This window comes from Dendrobates tinctorius, unplaced genomic scaffold, assembly GCF_039654945.1.
Source record: "Dendrobates tinctorius isolate UK_male_01 unplaced genomic scaffold, ASM3965494v1 ptg000151l, whole genome shotgun sequence".
NCBI classification, from domain to species: Eukaryota; Metazoa; Chordata; class Amphibia; order Anura; family Dendrobatidae; genus Dendrobates; species Dendrobates tinctorius.
Window position 1 is genome coordinate 30511400 of NW_027361818.1, and position 24518 is coordinate 30535917.

Here is a 24518-nt window from a genome sequence, read left to right on the forward strand (position 1 = left end):
GCTGGTGGTCTGTTAACCGGTGGACTTACAGTGGGGGAAACAATGTAGCGTTGCTGACTACCTTCTTTGGGAGCAGTAGCACATGTGGTACGTGAGTTTTGGTAGTCCGTCCACGCTTGCAAGTGCACGGTGGTTAAATGTCTTAGCATGCAACTGGTATTCAAATTTCTCAGATTTTTCCCTCGGCTATTGTCTTTGCGCACTTCTTACAGATAACCTTTGCCTGATCATTAGGATTTTGTTCAAAAAAGTGCCACACTGCACTCTTCCTACTATGGAAGACATTTTGAGGCCTTGCACGCTGTGCTATTTTTACTGTCTGGCCAAGCTGTCCTGCAACTCTTTTGGTTTTTGTAACCCGTTTTTGGACTGCTCCGGGCCTGCCAGATAACAGCTGTTGCGATGTCGATGCCCGCTGCGGATGCTCCTCCTCTTCTTCTGAGCTACTGGCAGCAGCACCCTCTACCCCAATGGATGCCAATCTGGGTCAACAACTGGGTCATCCATCACCTCCTCTTCAATGTCATGTGCACCTTCCTCTGTGTCACCGTGTATGGTGGTATAGTATGCGGGAAGGGGCACCTGAGTTTCATCAGGGTCAGATTCTGGCTCAGTACACTGCGAGGACAATGTAGTGCTCTGAGTGAATGTACCAGCAGAATCATCAATCAGTGGCTGTGCATCAGTACACTCCATGTCAGATTCATCTTTGCCTGGGTAATTCACGATTTGACTTGATAACCCTGGCATGGTATGTGAAAACAGCTCCATGGAGTAATCTGTAGTGTGGCCTGCCGCATCCTTCAATTTTGGTTGGGGTGAAGGACACAAGGAAATGTGTGGTTCATGAACATGAGCCTCCATTGATGACTCAGTGCTTTTATTTTTTAAAACTTCAGAAGAGGAGGCGATAGAGCTGGAGGCTGAGTCAGCAATGTAAGCCAAAACTTGTTCTTGAAGCTCTCGCTTAAAAAGCAGTTTACCTACTCCCAGAAAAGGGAGCCTTCGGGGCCTTGTGGAGCCAGACGATGACGCAGGCTCAACACCTCCTGCATTAGGTGCCATTTTGCTTTTGCCACTACCAGCAGATCCACCACCAACACCAACACCATCATTACCAGCTGCCAACCCCCGCCCACTTCCACGGACTCTTCCATCACACTTCCTCATTTTTGGGGAAAATGTACCCAAAAACTACCAACTATATGGTACTGTAAAACAAGGTACAAGGTGTATATAGTAGTGGGGAGAATTGGAATCTCTGTAGACTTCAGGACACAGTTGGATTCTGTCAGGCCCTGTCTATAACACCGCAATGTGACCAGCAGAAATTGCCTAGTGTATGACATACTACAAGGTGTATATAGAATTGGGCAGAATTGGAATCTCCCTAGAGTGTAGGTCTGTAAGAATGGACAAGCTCCTCGGCTTTTCCTTACAGAGTCACACACGTAGATAGCTTCAATTTGGCCACGATAACAGCCATTACACGGTACTGAGAGAGGAGCGTGCACGTACAACGCTGTACGGTGTATGTAAAATTGTCAAGCTCCGTGTTTTTGTATACGGACTGACACGCTGTCTCTCTCTAGTTTTGAATGTAATCAAACAGCAAATATACTAAACTGTTTGAAAAATGGACAAAACTATAAGGTGTAGGTCTGTAAGAATGGACAAACTCCTTGACTTTTCCTTACAAAGTCACACACGTAGATAGCTTCAATTTGGCCGCGATAACAGCCGTTACACGGTACTGAGAGTGGAGCGTGCATGTACACCGCTGTACGGTGTATGTAAAATTGTCAAGCTCCGTGTTTTTGTATTCGGACTGATGCACGCTGTCTCTCTCTAGTTTTGAATGTAATCAAACAGCAAATATAATAAACTGTTTGAAAAATGGACAAAACTATAAGGTATAGGTGTGTAAGAATGGACAAACTCCTCGACTTTTCCTTACAGAGTCACACACTAAGCTTCAATTTGGCTGTGATAACAGCCGTTACACGGTACTGAGAGTGGAGCGTGCACGTACAACGCTGTACGGTGTATGTAAAATTGTCAAGCTCCGTGTTTTTGTATACGGACTGACACACGCTGTCTCTCTCTAGTTTTGAATGTAATCAAACAGCAAATATACTAAACTGTTTGAAAAATGGACAAAATTATAAGGTGTAGGTCTGTAAGAACGGACAAACTCCTCGACTTTTCCTTACAGAGTCACACACGTAGATAGCTTCAATTAGGCCATGATAACAGCCGTTACACGGTACTGAGAGAGGAGCGTGCACGTACACCACTGTACGGTGTATGTAAAATTGTCAAGCTCCGTGTTTTTGTATACAGACTGACACACGCTGTCTCGCCCTAGTTTTGAATGTAATCAAACAGCAAATATAATAAACTGTTTGAAAAACGGACAAAACTATAAGGTGTAGGTCTGTAAGAATGGACAAACTCCTCGACTTTTCCTTACAGAGTCACACACATAGATAGCTTCAATTTGGCCGTGATAACAGTCGTTACACGGTACTGAGAGAGGAGCGTGCATGTACACCGCTATACGGTGCATGTAAAATTGTCAAGCTCCGTGTTTTTGTATACGGACTGACACACGCTGTCTCTCTCTAGTTTTGAATGTAATCTAACAGCACATATAATAAACTGTTTGAAAAACGGACAAAACTATAAGGTGTAGGTCTGTAAGAACGGACAAACTCCTCGACTTTTCCTTGTAGAGTCACACACATAGATAGCTTCAATTTGGCCGTGATAACAGCCGTTACACGGTACTGTGTGAGGAGCGTACACCGCTGTACGGTGTGTGAAAAAATGAACGCTCACTACCTCACCAGGACAAAGCAATTCAATTTGGATTGCTTTTAAAAAAGCAGTTTGAACACCAGTGTGCACACAGCAATGCAGGTAGCCTTAAAAGGTAGGCTAATCACCACCAGCGCTGCTGCACAAAAGCAAAAATCTTCACCTTTCACTGCACAGTAACTACAGTAACTACAGTGAAAAGCGCTAGCAGCAGAAGCAGTTTTTTTTTTCTTTTTGCCTTCCTAACGCTCTCCCTACAGGATCAGCAGCTGCAGCAGCTCTCCCTATTCTGAGATCAGCATGAGTAACATGGCGGTCGGCGTCCCCGCCCTTTTATACCCCCTGTGACGCCCCCCCAAAGCAAGCCAATCACTTGCATGCCCTTCTCCAAGATGGTGGTGACCGCTGCCTATGTCATCACGCTGCCCACAGTGTCCGCTCTTCCTGATTGGCTGAAAAAGGGCGCTAAAGCATCTTTTGAAACGCGACTTTTGAATTTTTTCGACCCGTTTCGCTCAACTCAGTCTCAACGTCAGACACGATCTAATTATGACTAGAGTTGAGCGATACCGTCCGATACTTCAAAGTATCGGATCGGAATGGATCAGCCGATCTTAAAAAAAAGTATCGGTATCGCCGATTCCGATACCGGAAGTCCCATTCAAGTCTATGGGACTTCCGGTATCGGAATAAGAAAAATCCTGTTTTTCCCTTGTACAGCCTCTCTGGGGTCTGTACGGGCCTTTCGGGGGGCTGTGCCAGCCTGCCAGGGGGTCTGTGCAGGCTCCGGTGGTCTGTGCCGGCCTGCCGGGGGGCTGTGCCGGCCTGCCAGGGGGGCTGTGCAGGCTCCGGTGGGCTGTGCCGGCCTGCCGGGGGGCTGTGCCGGCCTGCCGGGGGGCTGTGCAGGCTCCGGGGGGCTGTGCCGGCCTGCCGGGGGGTTCGGGGGTCTGTGCAGGCATCGTCCGATGGGACTACAAGTCCCATCGGGCGATGCCTGCTACCATGACAGTGATTGACACATTAGCCAATGATGGGACAGTAGTAGTCCCATCATCCGGCTAATGTGTTGAATGTAAAAAAAAAAAAAAAAAAAAAAAAAATTACATGCTACATACATACAACATGCATACTACATACATGCTACATTCATACTACATACTACATACATGCTACATTCATACTACATATATACTACATGCAACATACATACTACATGCAACATACATACTACATGCATGCAACATGCATACTACATATATACTACATGCTACATACATACTACATATATGCTACATACATACTACATATATACTACATGCATGCTACATACATACTACATGCTACATACATACTACATATATACTACATGCATGCTACATACATACTACATGCTACATACATACTACATATATACTACATACATACCACATACATACTACATACATACTACATACATACTACATACATACTACATGCTACATACATACTACATATATACTACATGCATGCTACATACATACTACATGCTACATACATACTACATACATACTACATACATACTACATGCATGCTACATACATACTACATACATACTACATATATACTACATGCATGCTACATACATACTACATGCTACATACATACTACATATATACTACATACATACTACATATATACTACATGCATGCTACATACATACTACATGCTACATACATACTACATATATACTACATACATACTACATACATACTACATGCATGCTACATGCATGCTACATGCTACATACATACTACATATATACTACATGCATGCTACATACATACTACATACATACTACATGCATGCTACATACATACTACATGCTACATACATACTACATATATACTACATACATACCACATACATACTACATACATACTACATACATACTACATGCTACATACATGCTACATACATACTACATATATACTACAAACATACTACATACATACTACATGCATGCTACATACATACTACATGCTACATACATACTACATATATACTACATGCATGCTACATACATACTACATGCTACATACATACTACATATATACTACATACATACTACATGCATGCTACATACATACTACATGCTACATACATACTACATATATACTACATGCATGCTACATACATACTACATGCTACATACATACTACATACATACTACATGCTACATACATACTACATATATACTACATGCATGCTACATACATACTACATGCTACATACATACTACATATATACTACATACATACTACATACATACTACATGCATGCTACATACATACTACATGCTACATACATACTACATATATACTACATGCATGCTACATACATACTACATGCTACATACATACTACATATATACTACATGCATGCTACATACATACTGCATGCTACATGCATGCTACATACATACTACCACATACATACTACATGCTACATACATACCACATATATACTACATACATACTACATACAATACATTCATACAATACATACATAGACATACAGTACATATAACATAGAGTAACATACTTACCAATACTTGTCACATTGTTCCCCGAAGCCATTGTCTTTTACGGAATAAATATTAACATAACAAACCACAAAAATACTCACCCACGATCCGAAGCAGTCCACGAGTGTGTCCCACGACGATCTTGGGTAGAGAACTGCAGCATCAGCTGTTGCTGCCGTTCTCTACGGGCTGCAGGAATCCAATGACGGAAGGTAGGTATCCTTCCGCACTATATTCCTCCGCCACTTAAAAAAAAAAAGTCCCTAGTCTCACTTTATGCCATTGCTGTGTGGGAAATTCCTGTGAACTGCTGTGCTGCAGTTCTCTACCCAAGATCGTCGTGGGACACACTCGTGGACTGCTTCGGATCGTGGGTGAGTATTTTTGTGGTTTGTTATGTTAATATTTATTCCGTAAAAGACAATGGCTTTGGGGAACAATGTGACAAGTATTGGTAAGTATGTTACTCTATGTTATATGTACTGTATGTCTATGTATGTATTGTATGAATGTATTGTATGTAGTATGTATGTAGTATATATGTGGTATGTATGTAGCATGTAGTATGTATGTAGTATGTATGTAGCATGCATGTAGCATGCAGTATGTATGTAGCATGCATGTAGTATATATGTAGTATGTATGTAGCATGTAGTATGTATGTAGCATGCATGTAGTATGTATGTAGTATATATGTAGTATGTATGTAGTATGTAGTATGTATGTAGCATGCATGTAGTATATATGTAGTATGTATGTAGCATGTAGTATGTATGTAGCATGCATGTAGTATATATGTAGTATGTATGTAGCATGTAGTATGTATGTAGCATGCATGCAGTATGTATGTAGTATATATGTAGTATATATGTAGCATGTATGTAGTATGTATGTAGCATGTATGTAGCATGCATGTAGTATGTATGTAGTATGTATGTAGTATGTATGTAGTATATATGTAGTATGTATGTAGTATGTATGTAGTATGTATGTAGTATGTATGTAGTATGTATGTAGCATGTAGTATGTATGTAGCATGTAGTATGTATGTAGTATTTTTTTTTTTTTTTTTTTTAACATTTAACACATTAGCCGGATGATGGGACTACTACTGTCCCATCATTGGCTAATGTGTCAATCACTGTCATGGTAGCAGGCATCGCCAGATGGGACTTGTAGTCCCATCGGACGATGCTTGCACAGACCCCCGGACATCAGCACAGCCCCCCGGCAGGCCGGTACAGACCCCCACAGGGTGCACAGACCACCGGCAGGCCGGCACAGCCCCCCGGCAGGCCGGTACAGACCCCCACAGGGTGCACAGACCACCGGCAGGCCGGCACAGCCCCCCGGCAGGCCGGTACAGACCCCCACAGGGTGCACAGACCACCGGCAGGCCGGCACAGCCCCCCGGCAGGCCGGTACAGACCCTGGGCAGTCCACACAGCCCCCCGGCAGGCCGGCAGAGACCCCCGGAAGGCCCGAAATGACGGCGCATCATGATGCGCACACACCGCGCATCATGATGACGTCAGGCTGTCAATCAACTTTGAACTTCCGATTCCGATGCCGACTTCCGATATTGAAAAAATATCGGAAGTCGGTATCGGAATTCCGATACAGCAAGTATCGGCCGATACCCGATACTTGCGGTATCGGAATGCTCAACACTAATTATGACTAGAGATGAGCAACTTTGCCTTTTTTAGGGTTGAGTTGGGTTTCCTGAAACCCCACTCTAAAAAGTCGGGTCAAACGAAATCGGCTGACTATAGGGAAAAGTCGGATGTCCAACTGAAACAAGAAACCCGATGCAAGTCAATGGGGAACCAAGGTCGGCAGGGAGTGGAGGACAGGAAACACACCTACAGTGCCCATTTTAATGCCAAAGCATCAATTCTTATTACTTAAGCTTGTCAACCTTAATTTACTTTATAATAATAGTTAGGCATTGAAAACTGGGGGTTATTTGGCTAAAGTTGTGGGGAGGTAGGGCTGGCTCCAGATTTTCGTGGGCCCTGGGCCAAAGAGTGTCACTGGGCTCTTTTAACACATGCCACAATTCATGATACTCTGATATGGCAGAGAAATAGCAGTATAGTACAATGAAAAATACTTCACTTTTTACATCTCATGACTGATATCCATTTTAAATTCTCCAATAGCTCCAAAAACGGACAGTATATTCCTCCATACAGTATTATGGCCACCGCATAGTGCCCTATACAGAGTAATGAGGCCCATATATTTCTCCAAACAGAATAATTGGTCCCATATAATGTTCCATACAGTATATGATGAGCTCCACATAATACTACAGTATATGATGGTCCCCATATGATGTGCCATATACTATAGGACAGTCCCCATAGAGTAGAATGAGCCCCACATATAGCTCCATACACTATAATGAGTCACATATAAAGCTCCATACAGTATATGATGGGCCCCATATATTTCTCCATACAGAATGGGCTCCATATAATGCTCCATACAGAATAGGCCCCATATGTGCTCCATATAATGCTCCATACCCTATATGATGCCCCATAAATAATGAACCCCATATGATGCTCCAGTATATGATGGGCCCCATGGATGTTGCTCCATTATATGATGGGCCTATATAATGCTCCATATATAATGGGCCCCATATGATGCTGCAGTATATGATGGGCCCCATGGCTGATGCTCCAGTGTATAATGGACCTGTACACTGTGTGCAGAATTATAAGGCAAATGAGTATTTTGATCACATCATCCTTTTTATACATGTTGTCCTACTCCAAGCTGTATAGGCTTGAAAGCCAACTGCCAATTATGTAAATCAGGTGATTTGCATCTCTGTAATGAGGGGTGTGGTCTAATGACATCAACACCCTATATAAGGTGTGCTTAATTATTAGGTAACTTCCTTACCTTTGGCAAAATGGGTCAGAAGAGAGATTTGACGGACTCTGAAAAGTAAAAAATTTGTGAGATGTCTTGCAGAGGGATGCAGCAGTCTAGAAATTGCCAAACTTTTGAAGCGTGACTGATCACTGAACAATCAAGCGTTTCATGGCAAATTGCCAACAGGGTCGCAAGAAGTGTGTTGATAAAAAAAGGCTCAAAATAACTGACTATGAATTGAGGAAAATCAAGCATGAAGCTGCCAAGATGCCATTTGACACCAGTTTTGCCATATTTCAGAGCTGCAACATTACTGGAGTAACAAAAAGCACAAGGTGTGCCATACTCAGGGACATGGCCAAGGTAAGGAAGGCTGAAAAAAGACCACCTTTGAACAAGAAACATAAGATAAAGCGTCAAGAATGGGCGAAGAAATACTGTATATTAAGACAGATTTTTGTAAGGTTTTATGGACTGATGAAATGAGAGTGACTCTTGATGGGCCAGATAGATGGACCTGAGGCTGGATCAGTAAAGGCCAGAGAGCTCCACTCTGACTCAGATGCCAGCAAGTTGGAGGTGGGGTACTGGTATGGGCTGGTATCATCAAAGATGAACTTGTGGTACCTTTTCGGGTTGAGGATGGAGTGAAGCTCAACTCCCAGACTTACTACCAGTTTCTGGAAGACACCTTCTTCAAGCAGTGGTACAGGAAGAAGTCGGTATCGTTCAAGAAAAACATGATTTTCATGCAGGACAATGCTCCATCACATGCATCCAAATACTCCACAGCATGGCTGGCCAGTAAAGGTCTAAAAGAAGAAAAAATAATGACATGGTCCCCTTGTTCACCTGATCTGAACCCCATAAAGAACCTGTGGTCCCTCATTAAATGTGAGATCTACAGGGAGTGAAAACAGTACACCTCTGGGAACAGTGTCAGGGAGGCTGTGGTGGCTGCTGCACATTGCAATGTGGATAGTAAACAGATCAAGCAACTTACAGAATGTATGGATGGAAGGAAGGTGAGTGTCATCGTAAAGAAAAGTGGCTCTGTTGGTCCCTTTTTTTTGGTTTTGAATGTCAGAAATGTTTATTTCTAAATTTTGTGTTGTTATATTGGTTTTCCTGGTGAAAATAAACAAGTGAGATGGGTATATATTTGGTTTTTATTAAGTTGCCTAATAATTCTGCACAGTAATAGTTACCTGCACAAACAGATATCCTCCTAAGATAGCCAAATAAAAAAAAACCCACTCCAACTTCCAAAAATATTAAGCTTTGATATGAGTCTTTTCGGTTGATTGAGAACATAGTTGTTCAATAATAAAAAGAATCCTCTCAAATACAAGTTGCCTAATAATTATGCAAACAGTGTATAATGCTCCATATATAATGGGCCCCATTTATAATGCTCCAGTGTATAATGGGCCCCATATATGATGCTACAGTGTATGATGGGCCCCATTTATAATGCTCCAATGTATGATGGGCCCCATTTATAATGCACAGGTGTATGATGTGCCCCATGGATGATGCTCCAGTGTATGATGGGCCCCATTTATTATGCTCCAGTGTATGATGGGCCCATATAATGCTCCATATATAATGGGCCCCATATGATGCTCCAGTGTATAATGGGCCCTATCTATGATGCTCAAGTGTATGATGGGCCCCATATATAATTCTCCAGTGTATAATGCTCCCCATATATTGCTCCAAACATTTAAAAAAATGGAATACCTCTCCTCGCTGGGCACTGCTCTACTCTAAACTCCTCAGCGTCGCCATCTTCTAGCTCTCTGCACTTGGACTGTCCAGGCAGAGGATGTACAGACGCGATGTCATCGTGCTCTCTGACCTGAATGTCACTGTCAGGAAATGCGGAATAGGTCACAGCGGCGGAGCAGGGAGAGGTAAATATTGCAAGTGCTGGTGCCCTGAGCAAGCAGGGGGGCCCACTCATGGGTGACGGCACTGGCACAGGGCCCCTCATAGTACGACGGTGTCTGTGACGGCGAGTGGGCCCCCCCACCATCAGAGACTTGCGTACTGTGAGGGGCCCTGTGCCAGTGCCGTGGTCCAAGAGTGGGTCCCCCCCACCTGCTCAGGGCCCCGGCACTTGCCCAGGTGTGCCAGGTGCTGACGCCTGCCGTGGGGGGTACAGCCCAGTTAGGGAGGTGGAAAAACTGGCATATGTTGAGGTGTAGGCTGGATGTTCAGCAGCTGTAAATTGAGGAATTGCAGAAGTCTGAGGAAAAGGAGGACAAAGCAAGCCATTTTGCTGGCAACCTATGTGTCATAAGGGGAAGGTGGGACAAAATCCTTTGAAACCCATGCATGATTCCAACATTTTGGGTCGACAGCCGGGTCCTTCTTTCTGTCAGGATTGATCCAGCAGCACTGAAGAATCTTTCTGATAGCACACTACCAGCAGGGCAAGCGAGCTCCTGTAAGGCATATTGTACCAATTCAGGCCAGGTGTCCAGTTTACAGGCCCAGTAGTCAAAGGGGAATGAACTGTGAGGGCGAACGTCAATAGGGAAGGAGAGGTAATTTTGAACCATAGTTGACAACTGCTGTCTCCTGTCTGTTGCAATCGATTCAGTATTATCAGTCGTGTGAGCGGTCCTCAAGAAATCAGTCAACAACATGGTCATGAAATCCCTGTTAACAATGCCAGTTCGGCTGTGTGCACCACGAACACCTCTTCCATTTGGCCCACTACTGTTATGATTGAGTCACCGTAGGAGGCAAAAACAGAAATGCTAGCTAAGTCCAGAAAACCAGAGAAGTTGGCAACTATCAGATTGCAGACCCCTGAACCTATCAACACAACTAGCAGTAGCCGTGGGGGGTTCCTACGATGACCTAGACCCCTCGATCACAGCCGGAGAGATACATAGGCCTAAAGAAGGAAAGGGGAAATCTAACTGCCCCAGAGCAGACCCCAAAGCAATAGGCAGCCCCCCACATATAATGACGGTGAAGCAAGATGAAAACACTTACACAGACAGTAAGACAGGCTGAGCAAAGACGGGGCCCAAAAACTGCCTAGATAGGAACGGATAGGAAGGCTGCTGTCTGCAATCTGCCAAAACCCTATCAGAGACAAAAGCCAACAAGCTGATATAAAAATTGCCCTGAAGCAACTAAGCTTCAAAAACTAAATCAGCACTCAGGTACTTTCAGAAGACAGAGCTCACGGAACACTGCACACTCCAGCAGGGAGTGGCAGAATCCAAAAAGCAAGAAAAACAAAAACAAATCTTAAATGCAAAAAGGCAAAACAGAAAACTTAGCTTTAGGAGAGCAGGAATCAGACTGGTGTCCAAGTGTCCACAGAGAAATCACCCGCAGGGCAGAAAGGGCGTAGGCTGCCTTAAATCCAGTCAGTGACTCCACTCAGCCAATCGTCTTCATTAGTCCCAGGTGCCTGATAATCAGGCTCACTACCTTCCTTCACTAGAATAGGGAGTTCACCAGGCCTCGGTGACGGAGGGGAAAATGAACTCACAACACACTACGGCTCGTGGTAGAACTTGCACCACTGCTATGTGCTGGGAATACTTCTACCAAAATGGTTTACCAGAGTTGCTTGTTTGTTCACCAATATTAACTGTAGGTTCTCCTGTGGCATGATGTTCTGTAATTTGCCTTTATAGCGTGGATTGAGGATGCTGGCCAACCAGTAGTCGTCATCCTTCATAATTTTGACAATGTGGGGGTCCTTTTTTAGAATCCGCAAAAGATAATCACACATGTGGGCCAATGTTCCAAGTGTCAATGATGCACTGACAGTGGTGGGTGGAGGAGCACTTTCTGCCAAATCCACATCCCTCCAGTCATGCACAAACCCTGTACTTGACCTTGGCAAGTCAACATTTTCTCTTGCCACCCGAGAAGCATCCTGGAAATTCCCACACAGCAATGGCATAAAGTGAGACTAGGGACTTTTTTTTTTAAGTGGCGGAGGAATACAGTGCGGAAGGATACCTACCTTCTGTCATTGGATTCCTGCAGCCCGTAGAGAACGGCAGCATCAGCTGATGCTGCAGTTCTCTACCCAAGATCGTCGTGGGACACACTCGTGGACTGCTTCGGATCGTGGGTGAGTATTTTTGTGGTTTGTTATGTTAATATTTATTCCGTAAAAGACAATGGCTTCGGGGAACAATGTGACACGTATTGGTAAGTATGTTACTCTATGTTATATGTACTGTATGTCTATGTATGTATTGTATGAATGTATTGTATGTAGTATGTATGTAGTATATATGTGGTATGTATGTAGCATGTAGTATGTATGTAGTATGTATGTAGCATGCATGTAGCATGCAGTATGTATGTAGCATATATGTAGTATGTATGTGGTATGTATGTAGCATGTAGTATGTATGTAGCATGCATGTAGTATGTATGTAGCATGCATGTAGTATATATGTAGTATGTATGTAGCATGTAGTATGTATGTAGCATGCATGTAGTATATAGTATGTATGTAGCATGCATGTAGTATGTATGTAGTATGTATGTAGCATGTAGTATGTATGTAGCATGCATGTAGTATATATGTGTTATGTATGTAGCATGTAGCATGCATGTAGTATGTATGTAGTATGTATGTGGTATGTATGTAGCATGCATGTAGTATGTATGTAGTATATATGTTGTATGTATGTAGCATGTAGTATGTATGTAGCATGCAGTATGTATGTAGCATGCATGTAGTATATATGTAGTATGTATGTAGCATATACAGTGGGGCAAAAAAGTATTTAGTCAGTCAGCAATAGTGCAAGTTCCACCACTTAAAAAGATGAGAGGCGTCTGTAATTTACATCATAGGTAGACCTCAACTATGGGAGACAAACTGAGAAAAAAAAATCCAGAAAATCACATTGTCTGTTTTTTTTTCATTTTATTTGCATATTATGGTGGAAAATAAGTATTTGGTCAGAAACAAAATTTCATCTCAATACTTTGTGATATATCCTTTGTTGGCAATGACAGAGGTCAAACGTTTTCTGTAAGTCTTCACAAGGTTGCCACACACTGTTGTTGGTATGTTGGCCATTCCTCCATGCAGATCTCCTCTAGAGCAGTGATGTTTTTGGCTTTTCGCTTGGCAACACGGACTTTCAACTCCTTCCAAAGGTTTTCTATAGGGTTGAGATCTGGAGACTGGCTAGGCCACTCCAGGACCTTGAAATGCTTCTTACGAAGCCACTCCTTGGTTGCCCTGGCGGTGTGCTTTGGATCATTGTCATGTTGAAAGACCCAGCCACGTTTCATCTTCAATGCCCTTGCTGATGGAAGGAGGTTTGCACTCAAAATCTCACGATACATGGCCCCATTCATTCTTTCATGTACCCGGATCAGTCGTCCTGGCCCCTTTGCAGAGAAACAGCCCCAAAGCATGATGTTTGCACCACCATGATTTACAGTAGGTATGGTGTTTGATGGATGCAACTCAGTATTCTTTTTCCTCCAAACACGACAAGTTGTGTTTCTACCAAACAGTTCCAGTTTGGTTTCATCAGACCATAGGACATTCTCCCAAAACTCCTCTGGATAATCCAAATGCTCTCTAGCAAACTTCAGACGGGCCCAGACATGTCCAGGCTTAAGCAGTGGGACACGTCTGGCACTGCAAGATCTGAGTCCATGGTGGCGTAGTGTGTTACTTATGGTAGGCCTTGTTACATTGGTCCCAGCTCTCTGCAGTTCATTCACTAGGTCCCCCCGCGTGGTTCTGGGATTTTTGCTCACCGTTCTTGTGATCATTCTGACCCCACGGGGTGGGATTTTGCGTGGAGCACCAGATCGAGGGAGATTATCAGTGGTCTTGTATGTCTTCCATTTTCTAATTATTGCTCCCACAGTTGATTTCTTCACTCCAAGCTGGTTGGCTATTGCAGATTCAGTCTTCCCAGCCTGGTGCAGGGCTACAATTTTGTTTCTGGTGTCCTTTGACAGCTCTTTGGTCTTCACCATAGTGGAGTTTGGAGTCAGACTGTTTGAGGGTGTGCACAGGTGTCTTTTTATACTGATAACAAGTTTAAACAGGTGCCATTACTACAGGTAATGAGTAGAGGAAAGAGGAGACTCTTAAAGAAGAAGTTACAGGTCTGTGAGAACCAGAAATCTTGATTGCTTGTTTCTGACCAAATACTTATTTTCCACCATAATATGCAAATAAAATGAAAAAAAAACAGACAATGTGATTTTCTGGATTTTTTTTTCTCAGTTTGTCTCCCATAGTTGAGGTCTACCTATGATGTAAATTACAGACGCCTCTCATCTTTTTAAGTGGTGGAACTTGCACTATTGCTGACTGACTAAATACTTTTTTGCCCCACTGTATGTAGTATGTATGTAGCATGTAGTATATATGTAGTATGCATGTTGCATGCATGTAGTATATATGTAGTATGTATGTTGCATGTAGTATATATGTAGTATGCATGTTGCATGCATGTAGTATATATGTAGTATGTATGTAGCATGTAGTATATATGTAGTATGTTGCATGTAGTATATATGTAGTATGAATGTAGCATGTATGTAGTATGCAGTATGAATGTAGCATGTATGTAGTATGCATGTTGTATGTATGTAGCATGTATGTAGCATGTAATTTTTTTTTTTTTTTTTACATTCAACACATTAGCCGGATGATGGGACTACTACTGTCCCATCATTGGCTAATGTGTCAATCACTGTCATGGTAGCAGGCATCGCCCGATGGGACTTGTAGTCCCATCGGACGATGCCTGCACAGACCCCCGAAGCCTGCACAGACCACCGGCAGGCCGGCACAGCCCCCCGGCAGGCCGGCACAGCCCACCGGAGCCTGCACAGACCACCGGCAGGCCGGCACAGCCCACCGGAGCCTGCACAGACCACCGGCAGGCCGGCACAGCCCCCCGGAGCCTGCACAGACCCCCTGGCAGGCCGGCACAGCCCCCCGAAAGGCCCGTACAGACCCCAGAGAGGCTGTACAAGGCAAAAACAGGGTTTTTCTTATTCCGATACCGGAAGTCCCATAGACTTGAATGGGACTTCCGGTATCGGAATCGGCGATACCGATACTTTTTTTTTTTAAGATCGGCCGATCCATTCCGATCCGATACTTTGAAGTATCGGACGGTATCGCTCAACTCTACTGCTGACGCTTACCACTAGCTGTTCGATAGTGGGACACCGAGTGTGCAACACTGGCAGCTGCAGATGGAGTGCACGTGCGACTGCGCTCTGTCGACGATCTTTCGCTTCTGGAGGAGGAGGAGGAGGAGGGTCGAACGCCTACAGCCAACTGTTTCCTATAGCATGGGCTAGGCTGCACTGTTCCACTGCCGCTGTCCCCTGTGGAGCCTGCATCCACCACATTAACCCAGTGCGCAGTGATTGACATGTAACGGCCCTGGCCATGCCTACTGGCCCATTCATCTGTTGTCATGTGCACCTTTCCACTCACTGATTGTTTGAGTGCATGGACAATGCGGTCTTTCTCATGCAGGTAGAGGGCAGGGATGGCTTTTCTAGAAAAGTGCCGACTGGGTAGGTCATAGCGTGGGACAGCGTAGGCCATGAGCTCTCAGAACGCTTCGCTTTCAACCAAACGGAAGGGCATCATCTCTAATGAAATCAGTTTGTAGGCATTCAAAGCCAGTGTACGCGGATGAGAGGATGAGTACTTTCTTGTCCTACTCAGTGTCTGGTAGGGTAAGCTGGACTTGAGAGCCGCATATGGGGGAACTAGCGGTGGACCTGACGGACTGAGAGGGGGCTGGTGATGGTGATGTTGGTGGTGGTGATGGCCTAGATTCAGTCTTTCGTTACAAAAGCATTGTGATTCCCTGACTGCTTTGGCCTTGCGACGACACCTCAACATTTCTTGCTTGTGGTGTGCTTACCGGTTGGCTTACAGTGGGGGAAGCGATGGAGCGTTGCTGGCTACCTTCAGTCGGGGCAGGTGCACATGTGCTACCTGAGGTTTTGTAGTCCGCCCACGCTTGCAAGTGCATGGTGATTAAATGTCTAAGCATGCAACTGGTATTCAAATTTCAGAGATTTTTCCCTCGGCTAAAGGTCCTTCCGCACTTCTTACAGATAACCTTTGCCTCATTAATAGGATTTTGGTCAAAAAAGTGCCACACTGCACTCTTCCTACTATGGTATAAATTTTCAGGGCTTGCACGCTGTGCTAATTTGACCGTCTTTCCAAGCTGTCCTGCAACTCTTTGTTTTTTTACCACGTTTATGGACAGCTATATGCCTGCCAGATAACCGCTGCTGCGATGTCGATGCCTACTGCGGATCCTTCTCCTCTTCTGAGCTATTGCCAGCGGCACCCTCTTCCCCCAATGGATGCCAATCCGGGTCAACAACTGGGTCATCCATCACCTCCTCTTCAATTTCAGCTGCACCTTCCTCTGTGTCACCGTGTAAGGTGGTATAGTATGCGGGAAGGGGAACCTGAGTTTCATCAGGGTCAGATTCTGGCTCAGTAGACTGCGAGGGCAATGTAGTTCTCTGGGTCAATGTACCAGCAGGATCATCTAGCAGTGGCTGTGCATCAGTGCACTCCATGTCAGATTCATCTTGGACTGGGGAATTCAGGATTTGACTTGATAACCCATGCATGGTATGTGAAAAGAGCTCCATGGAGTAACCTGAAGTGTGGCCTGCTGCATCCTTCACTTTTGGTGGGGGTGAAGGACACAAGGAAAGGTGTTGTTGCTGACCTGAAGCCTGCACTGGCGACTCAGTGCTTGCAGTTTTTAAAACTTCAGAAGAGGAGGCGACAGAGCTGGAGGCTGTTTCGGCAATGTAAGCCAAAACCTGTTCCTGATGCTCCGGCTTTAAAAGCCATTTACCTACTCCCAGAAAAGGGATCCTTCCAGGCCTTCATGAGCAAGATGATGACGCAGGCTCAACACCTCCTGCCTTAGCTGCTATTGTGCTTTTGGCATAACCAGCAGATGCATCACCACCACCATCAGTACTGCCCCCCTCACCCATGTCCGTGGCCTCTTCCACCATACTTCCTCATGTTTGAGAAAATGTACCAAAAATACAAGCAGATATATGGTACTGTATGAGGAGCATACAGCTGTATAAGGTGTAGGGGAAAAATTTAATCTCCGTATATATTTTCTTAGTCACACACAGATGCTCTCCCAGTATGGATTTGACTGTAATCCAAACAGCAGATATACAGTACTGTATCAAAAACGTACAGCCATATACGGTGTAGGGGAAAATTTAAATCTCCGTATATATTTCCTTAGTCACACACAGATGCTTTCCCAGTATGAATTTGACTGTAATCCAAACAGCAGATATACGGTACTGTATCAGAAGCATACAGCTGTATACGGTGTAGGGAAAAATTTAAATCTCCGTATATATTTCCTTAGTCTCACACAGACGCTCTCCCAGTATGGATTTGACCGTATACAAGCAGCAGATATACGGTACTGTATCAGAAACGTACAGCTGTATATGGTGTAGGGAAAAATTTAAATCTCCGTATATATTTTCTTAGTCACACACAGATGCTTTCCCAGTATGAATTTGACTGTAATCCAAACAGCAGATATACGGTACTGTATCAGAAGCATACAGCTGTATACGGTGTAGGGAAAAATTTAAATCTCCGTATATATTTCCTTAGTCTCACACAGACGCTCTCCCAGTATGGATTTGACCGTATACAAGCAGCAGATATACGGTACTGTATCAGAAACGTACAGCTGTATATGGTGTAGGGAAAAATTTAAATCTCCGTATATATTTCCTTAGTCACACACAGACACTCTCCCACTATGGATTTTACCGTAATACAAACAGCAGATACCGTATTTTTCGGACTATAAGACGCACCGGACCATAAGACGCACCCCAATTTTCAGAAGGAAAATAGGGAAAAAATAATAATGTGTCAAATGGGGGTCCGTCTTACAGTCCAAATTCAGCTTACCTGGGAAGGGATCCGGCACAGGTGGAGGAGTGGTCACAGGGGTCATTCAGTGGTACAGGCTCGTGCGGTGGTGGCAGGTTGGTTGTGCTGGAGCAACTGGGCTGTACTGTGGCAGCTGGGCTGGGCTGTGCTGGGGCAGCTGGGCTGGGCCAGCTGTGTTGTGCTGGGCAGCTGTGCTGTGCTGGGCAGCTGTGCTGGGGCTGGGGCAGCTGGGCTGTGCTGAGGCAGCTGGGCTGTGCTGGGGCAGCTTCGCTGGGGCAGCAGTGCTGGGGCAGATCTCGTCCCGAGATCTCGGGGGACGAGATTCAAATCTCGGCAACGAGATCTCGTCCCCCGAAATCTCGGGACGAGATCTGAACCTGCGCATGCGCCGTCCCTGGACCGGCAGCCATCTTCCCGGCGTCCATGTTCCCGGAGGCCACCGCAACGGAGCACTATTTAGGGGTCATTCATCCGTATTATGCATGTAAAATACGGATCGAATTTTGCATCAGTATGTGTGACCCCGGCCTCTCCCTCCTTCTTCCAACCCATTTCACCTCCTAGATAGAAGCTTCACGACAGCCACGGCACGGCATGTCCGACATGTCAGTCCAGCTCTTGTGCCATGCTGCAGTGCTCCTATAATTGTGCCCTTGGTGCATGTGATCTGTGTGCATATGTATTTTATAACGTAAACTGGTGTATATATAGAGCTCTGGCAAAAAATTAAGAGCCCACTGCACAGTTTTATAAAAATCACCATCTCTCCATGTCTGACCGCCATTCCATTCCAATGTCAGGTGAATTCCAACCAGAGTCCAGCTCATTCTACTTAATGTGCTTCTGATTAGGTGATCACCTGAACCAAATCTTATTTAATGAGGGAAAATATAAAAAACCCTGCTGTGGTGTTCACAATCCTCCTGCAATAGGACAAGCTGGATGGCAAAACAAGTGCTAGTAATATCCCGAAAGTAATAGGAATTAAGAAATAACTTTTAACCATGCCAAAGGAGCTGAAAAGAAAAGTCTTGAGTGAGGAAAAGAAGGGCTCAATTCTGGCTTTACTAGCAGAGGGATACAGTGAGCGTCATATTGCCTCCATCCTTAAAATTTCTAAGACGGCAGTCCATTACAACAAGGTCAAGCAGCAGACATTGGGGACAACAAAGCTACAGACAGGCAGAGGGCGAAAATGACCCTCCACTGACCGGGATGACCATCATCTTATTCAAACGTCACTCAACAACTGCAGGATGACATCAAGTGACCTACAAAAGGAATAGCAGCTGGGGTGAAGTGCACATCAAGAACAGTTCGTAACAGGCTCCAAGAGGCAGGGCTCAAGTCATGTAAAGGTGGAAAAATGCCTTTCATCAATGAGAAGCAAAGGAGTGCCAGGCTGAAGTTTGCCATAAGGATTGGACTATAGAGGACTGGAGTAAGGTAATCTTCTCTGATGAGTCTAATTTTCAGCTTTGCCCAACACCTGGTCATCTAATGGTTAGACGGAGACCTGGAGAGGCGCACAAGCCACAGTGTCTTGCACACACTGTGAAATTTGGTGGAGGATCGGTGATGATCTGGGGATGCTTCGGCAAGGCTGGAATTGGGCAGGTTAATCTTTGTGAAGAAGGTATGAATCAAGCTGCATACAAGGTTATCCTGGAGAAACAGTTGATTCCTTCTGCTCAGGCAATGTTCCCCAACTTTGAGGACAATGCGCCATGCCACACAGCTAGGTCAATCAATGTGTGGATGAAGGACCACCACATCAAATCCCTGTCATCACCAATCTCCAGACCTGAACCCCATTGAAAACCTCTGGAATGTAATCAAGAGGAAGATGGATAGTCACAGGCCATCAGACAAAGAAGAACCCCGGGGTGTGGCCTCCCTGTCCTGAGCTGGAAATTGCATATAAGGCTTCCCCAGACAGGTGTCCACTTATTAGGTCCAGTCCTTTTGTCTGCCCTTATTCAGACACTGAGGTAAGGATTTAATGTTAGACAGTGTAGGACTGTTCCGATCAGAGTTACCTTGTTGTGGTGGGATGGCTTTTATGCTATTTTTTGGTTGAAAAAAAAACATTACTAAAAACTCTATTATTGAAATGCACTTTTTGCTTTTTATTTACTTCGTTACAGCAGGGTTTTTGCTCACATTTTCTCTTGTAACTTTTATACGTTTTGTGGCCAATGTGAACATGCATTTATGTTCTGCATGTATACCAACTCAAGTCAAGCTCAATTTTTGTGTTTAATAAGTTAAAGATGCCGTAATTTTTAAAATATTTTTAATGATCAACTGTTCATCTATTATTCAGTTTTATATTTATTATTTTATCCTCATGATCCTTCATTCTGCACCTTTGCCATTATTATTCACGTGATTCTAAGCGTTATTACGATTTGACATCTGCCCGGTTTGGTGTTTTTTCTTTTCTAAAACGCCGCCCATTTAACAGTATAGTCCTGAAGAAGGATCCTGTGTAACTGAAATGTGTTGACTGCGAAACCTGTTCATAATAAACTATTTTAAAGAATGAAGCCAACATCCTGGATCTTTCAGCAGCAGGTCTGACACGTGTTTTCCGCCACTTGTTGAGTGACTGGTTCAAAGACAGAGAGTGAGCGAGATGCAGTGGGCGAGGGAGGACCGTGCATGGGATGAAGTCCTGTCGGATACGGTCTACATGAAGGCTCTGAACTGTGACCCAGTTGTGCAGAATACGAGAACTGGGCACGGCTCCAAGTCTGTCAAGTCTTTTCCTATTTATTATTGTTGACAAATGAGTTAAGTTCTTTGCAGAGACTCTGGATGATGAAGAGGAGGAGGGAGAAGCATCCGAAGCTGTAGGAACTGTAGTTTGAGGTGACTCAGTCAGGCTGAACCATGCGGTTGGGTTGGTATCTCGCCATCTTCACACTGATTGTCCTACATGGATTCTACAGCCACCTGCAGAGGAGGATAGAAGTCTATCTCTGGTAAGACCATTGGAATATCTCCTGTAATCTGTCGATTGATGCCTCTAGGAGCAGCGAGTAGTTGTACATAAATCACTCTGGTCTTCTGTCTTCAGGAATCAGATAAAGCACAAGCAGCTGCCACCATCACAATGTGCGGAAATCAGAGAAGTCATCCTACAGGAATCCATGAAGAGGTAAATATATATATATATATATATATATATATATACACAGTATATATATATATATATATATATATATATATATATATAGTACATAGAGTAATACACACATATAGTGTAATAAATACCCACAGAGTATAATACACACATAGTGTAATACACACACATAGTGTAATACACACATAATCTATAACCACACAGGATAATAAACACATATAGTGTAAGATACCTGCAGAGTGTAATAAACACACACATAGTATAATACACATAAAGTGTAATAAACACAAATATAGTGTAATAACCACCCGCAGAGTGTAATACATACATACAGTGGGTGCGGAAAGTATTCAGACCCATTTAAATTTTTCACTTTGTTTCATTGCAACCATTTGGTAAATTTATAAAACTTCATTTTTCCTCATTACTCTGCACCCCATCCTGACAAAATAAAACAGAAATGTAGAAATTTTTGCAAATTTATTAAAGAAAGACTGAAATATCACATGGTCATAAGTATTCAGACCCTTTGCTCAGTATTGAGTAGAAGCCCCTTTTGAGCTAGTACAGCCATGAGTCATCTTGGGAATGATGCAACAAGTTTCTCACCCCTCGATTTGGGGATCCTCGGCCATTCTTCCTTGCAGATCCTCTCCAGTTCCGTCAGGTTGGATGGTGATCGTTGGTGGACAGCCATCTTCAGGTCTCTCCAGAGATGCTCAGTTGGGTTTAGGTCAGGGCTCTGGCTGGGCCAGTCAAGAATGTCACAGAGTTGTTCTGAAGCCACTCCTTTGTTATTTTAGCTGTGTGCTTAGGGTCATTGTCTTATTAGAAGGTGAACCTTTGGCCAAGTCTGAGGTCCAGAGCACTCTGGAAGAGGTTTTCATCCAGGATATCTCTGTACTTGGCCACATTCATGTTTCCTCAATTGCAACCAGTTGTCCTGTCCCTGCAGCTGAAAAACATCCCCATAGCATGATGCTTCCACCACCATGTTTCACTGTTGGGATTGTATTGGGCAGGTGATGAGCAGTTCCTGGTTTTCTCCACACATAACGCTTAGAATTTTCACCAAAAAGTTCTATCTTCGTCTCATCATACCAGAGAATCTTATTTCTCATAGTCTGGGAGTCCTTCATGTGTTTTTTAGCAAACTCTATGCGGGCTTTCATATGTCTTGCACTAAGGAGAGGTTTACGTCGGGACACTTTGCCATAAAGGCCCGACTGGTGGAGGGCTGCAGTGATCGGTGACTTTATGGAACTTTCTCCCATCTCCCTACTGCAACTCTATGTAAAGATTCCGGACTTTCCTTTGTGCCTGTTTGCCCTGATCCAAGATGGAGTCTTATATCTCGCCCTATGATGGAACTTCCTGGCTGTCCTGATTATTTAAGTCCGGGTCGTGTACTCCTCTTTGCCCGAGTATATTGACACTGTTGGCTCCAGAGCTCCTGCTCCATGCCCCATTTTTGTGCCTTTTTCTTTAAATACAGCACCTTCCATTTATGTTCTAGTCCATGCATGTAGCTGAGGAAGAAATGCATAGTCACTGTACATGTTTAATCAAGGTTAACCACTGAATGTAAATCCCATATAGAGTCACAAAACAAAAAAAAGTCAACCTCAAATAACACAATTCTACTTATAAAGGGAAATGTAGAAAAATCACAAACAAGAGTATGCTGTGAGTTAGAAGTCTGCATAGACTTTAGCATGCTCAGTGCATATTCTAAGTGCAGCATCTAAGTGTATTGCCTATGAATTAGACCAAAATTGTACCAGAAGGGAACTGATGGTAACTGGACACAGTCACTGTAAAAATACTTCTGTTTGTCTCTACTCATCGTCCCCATAGTCCTTCAATTCATACTAACCCCTCTAATCCCTACATCTAATAATAAACTAGTTATCTTTCCTCCATACCCTTCCACCTTACATCTTCCTCAGATCTGCTCCTCAACATATAATCTTTTATCTCCAAAACACAGACAGCCACATCATACCCACTCTGCCCCACCTATGATCACTTTCTCTGCTCCTCCTTTCTATCCATCACAAATTTCCAAGACCTTTCTAACCTCATACCCATTGACTAGCTCCTGCTTCCCCAGTCCCACTAACATGAACTCAGTGGAACACTCGCTCTGTCTGCAATAAACTTTCATACATTCATTATTCATTATCTTTTCATCACTAACAAATTTTCCTTCCTCATAATCACTGAAACCTGGCTCACCCCCTCTGACACAGCCTCTCCAGCTGAACTTTCCTATGGGAGATGCCATCTTTCTCACTATACCCCACCCCAGCAGCAAGCATGGTGGAGGAGATGGCTTTCTCTAGTCAGATAACTGCTCCTTTACCCAATTCTACACTTTGCTACTCTCTGTTCTTTTGAGGTGCATTCCGTGCACATCTACTCCCCCTCCAACCTCCAAGTGACTGTCATTCACTGCCTCACAGGGCCAGCCACCACCTTTTTGACCAATTTACATTCTGACTGCTTCATTTTCTTTCTGCTCACATCCCCATTATCATCATGAGTGACTTCAACATCCCAATTGACACTTCCCACTCAGCCATCTCAAAGCTTCTATTTCTCACTTCCTTTGTTTTTTTCAATGGTCTTCTGCAGCCACTCACAAAGACATCTATACACTGGACCTCAACTTCACCCACCTCTGTTCCCTATCATACCTCTCTAACTCACCTCTCTTTCTGTCTGATCACAACCTATTCACATTATCTTTCCTCTCCAGGTGCACAATTCCCATTCTACAAACTTGCACACTCTTTCGCAGAAATCTCAAACACCTTGATATGCACTCACTTTCTGAGTCCTTTCTCCCTCTGTCAAACAAAAGTTGCTTACACAATGCAGATGTTTCTACAAATTTATATAGCCACAAAAACACCACAACAGCTGTAGCTCTCGAATCAGTCGCCCCCTCACACATACTGTACCAAAGCTTGCACAATTAACAGGCAACACTGGCACACTAGCACCTGACTAGAGAACTGGAGCGAGCATGCAAGGTTGCTGAGTGGAGCTGGAAAAGATCCCACTCCAATTAGCAGTTCACACCAATTCTCAAATATCCCTCCTTTGACACATCCTCTGTA

General features: G+C 44.0%; 1 protein-coding gene across 1 annotated transcript in view; it reads left to right on the top strand.

The window, feature by feature from the left end:
* The first annotated feature begins 21140 nt into the window (after nt 1-21140).
* LOC141050026 (alpha-2,8-sialyltransferase 8F-like) overlaps nt 21141-24518 on the top strand; it is a 38596-nt gene continuing 35218 nt past the window's right edge. The window contains exons 1-2 of the mRNA XM_073546860.1: nt 21141-21232; nt 21328-21408. Coding sequence (XP_073402961.1) covers nt 21141-21232; nt 21328-21408 — 173 coding nt within the window. The remainder of the gene's footprint in view (nt 21233-21327; nt 21409-24518) is intronic.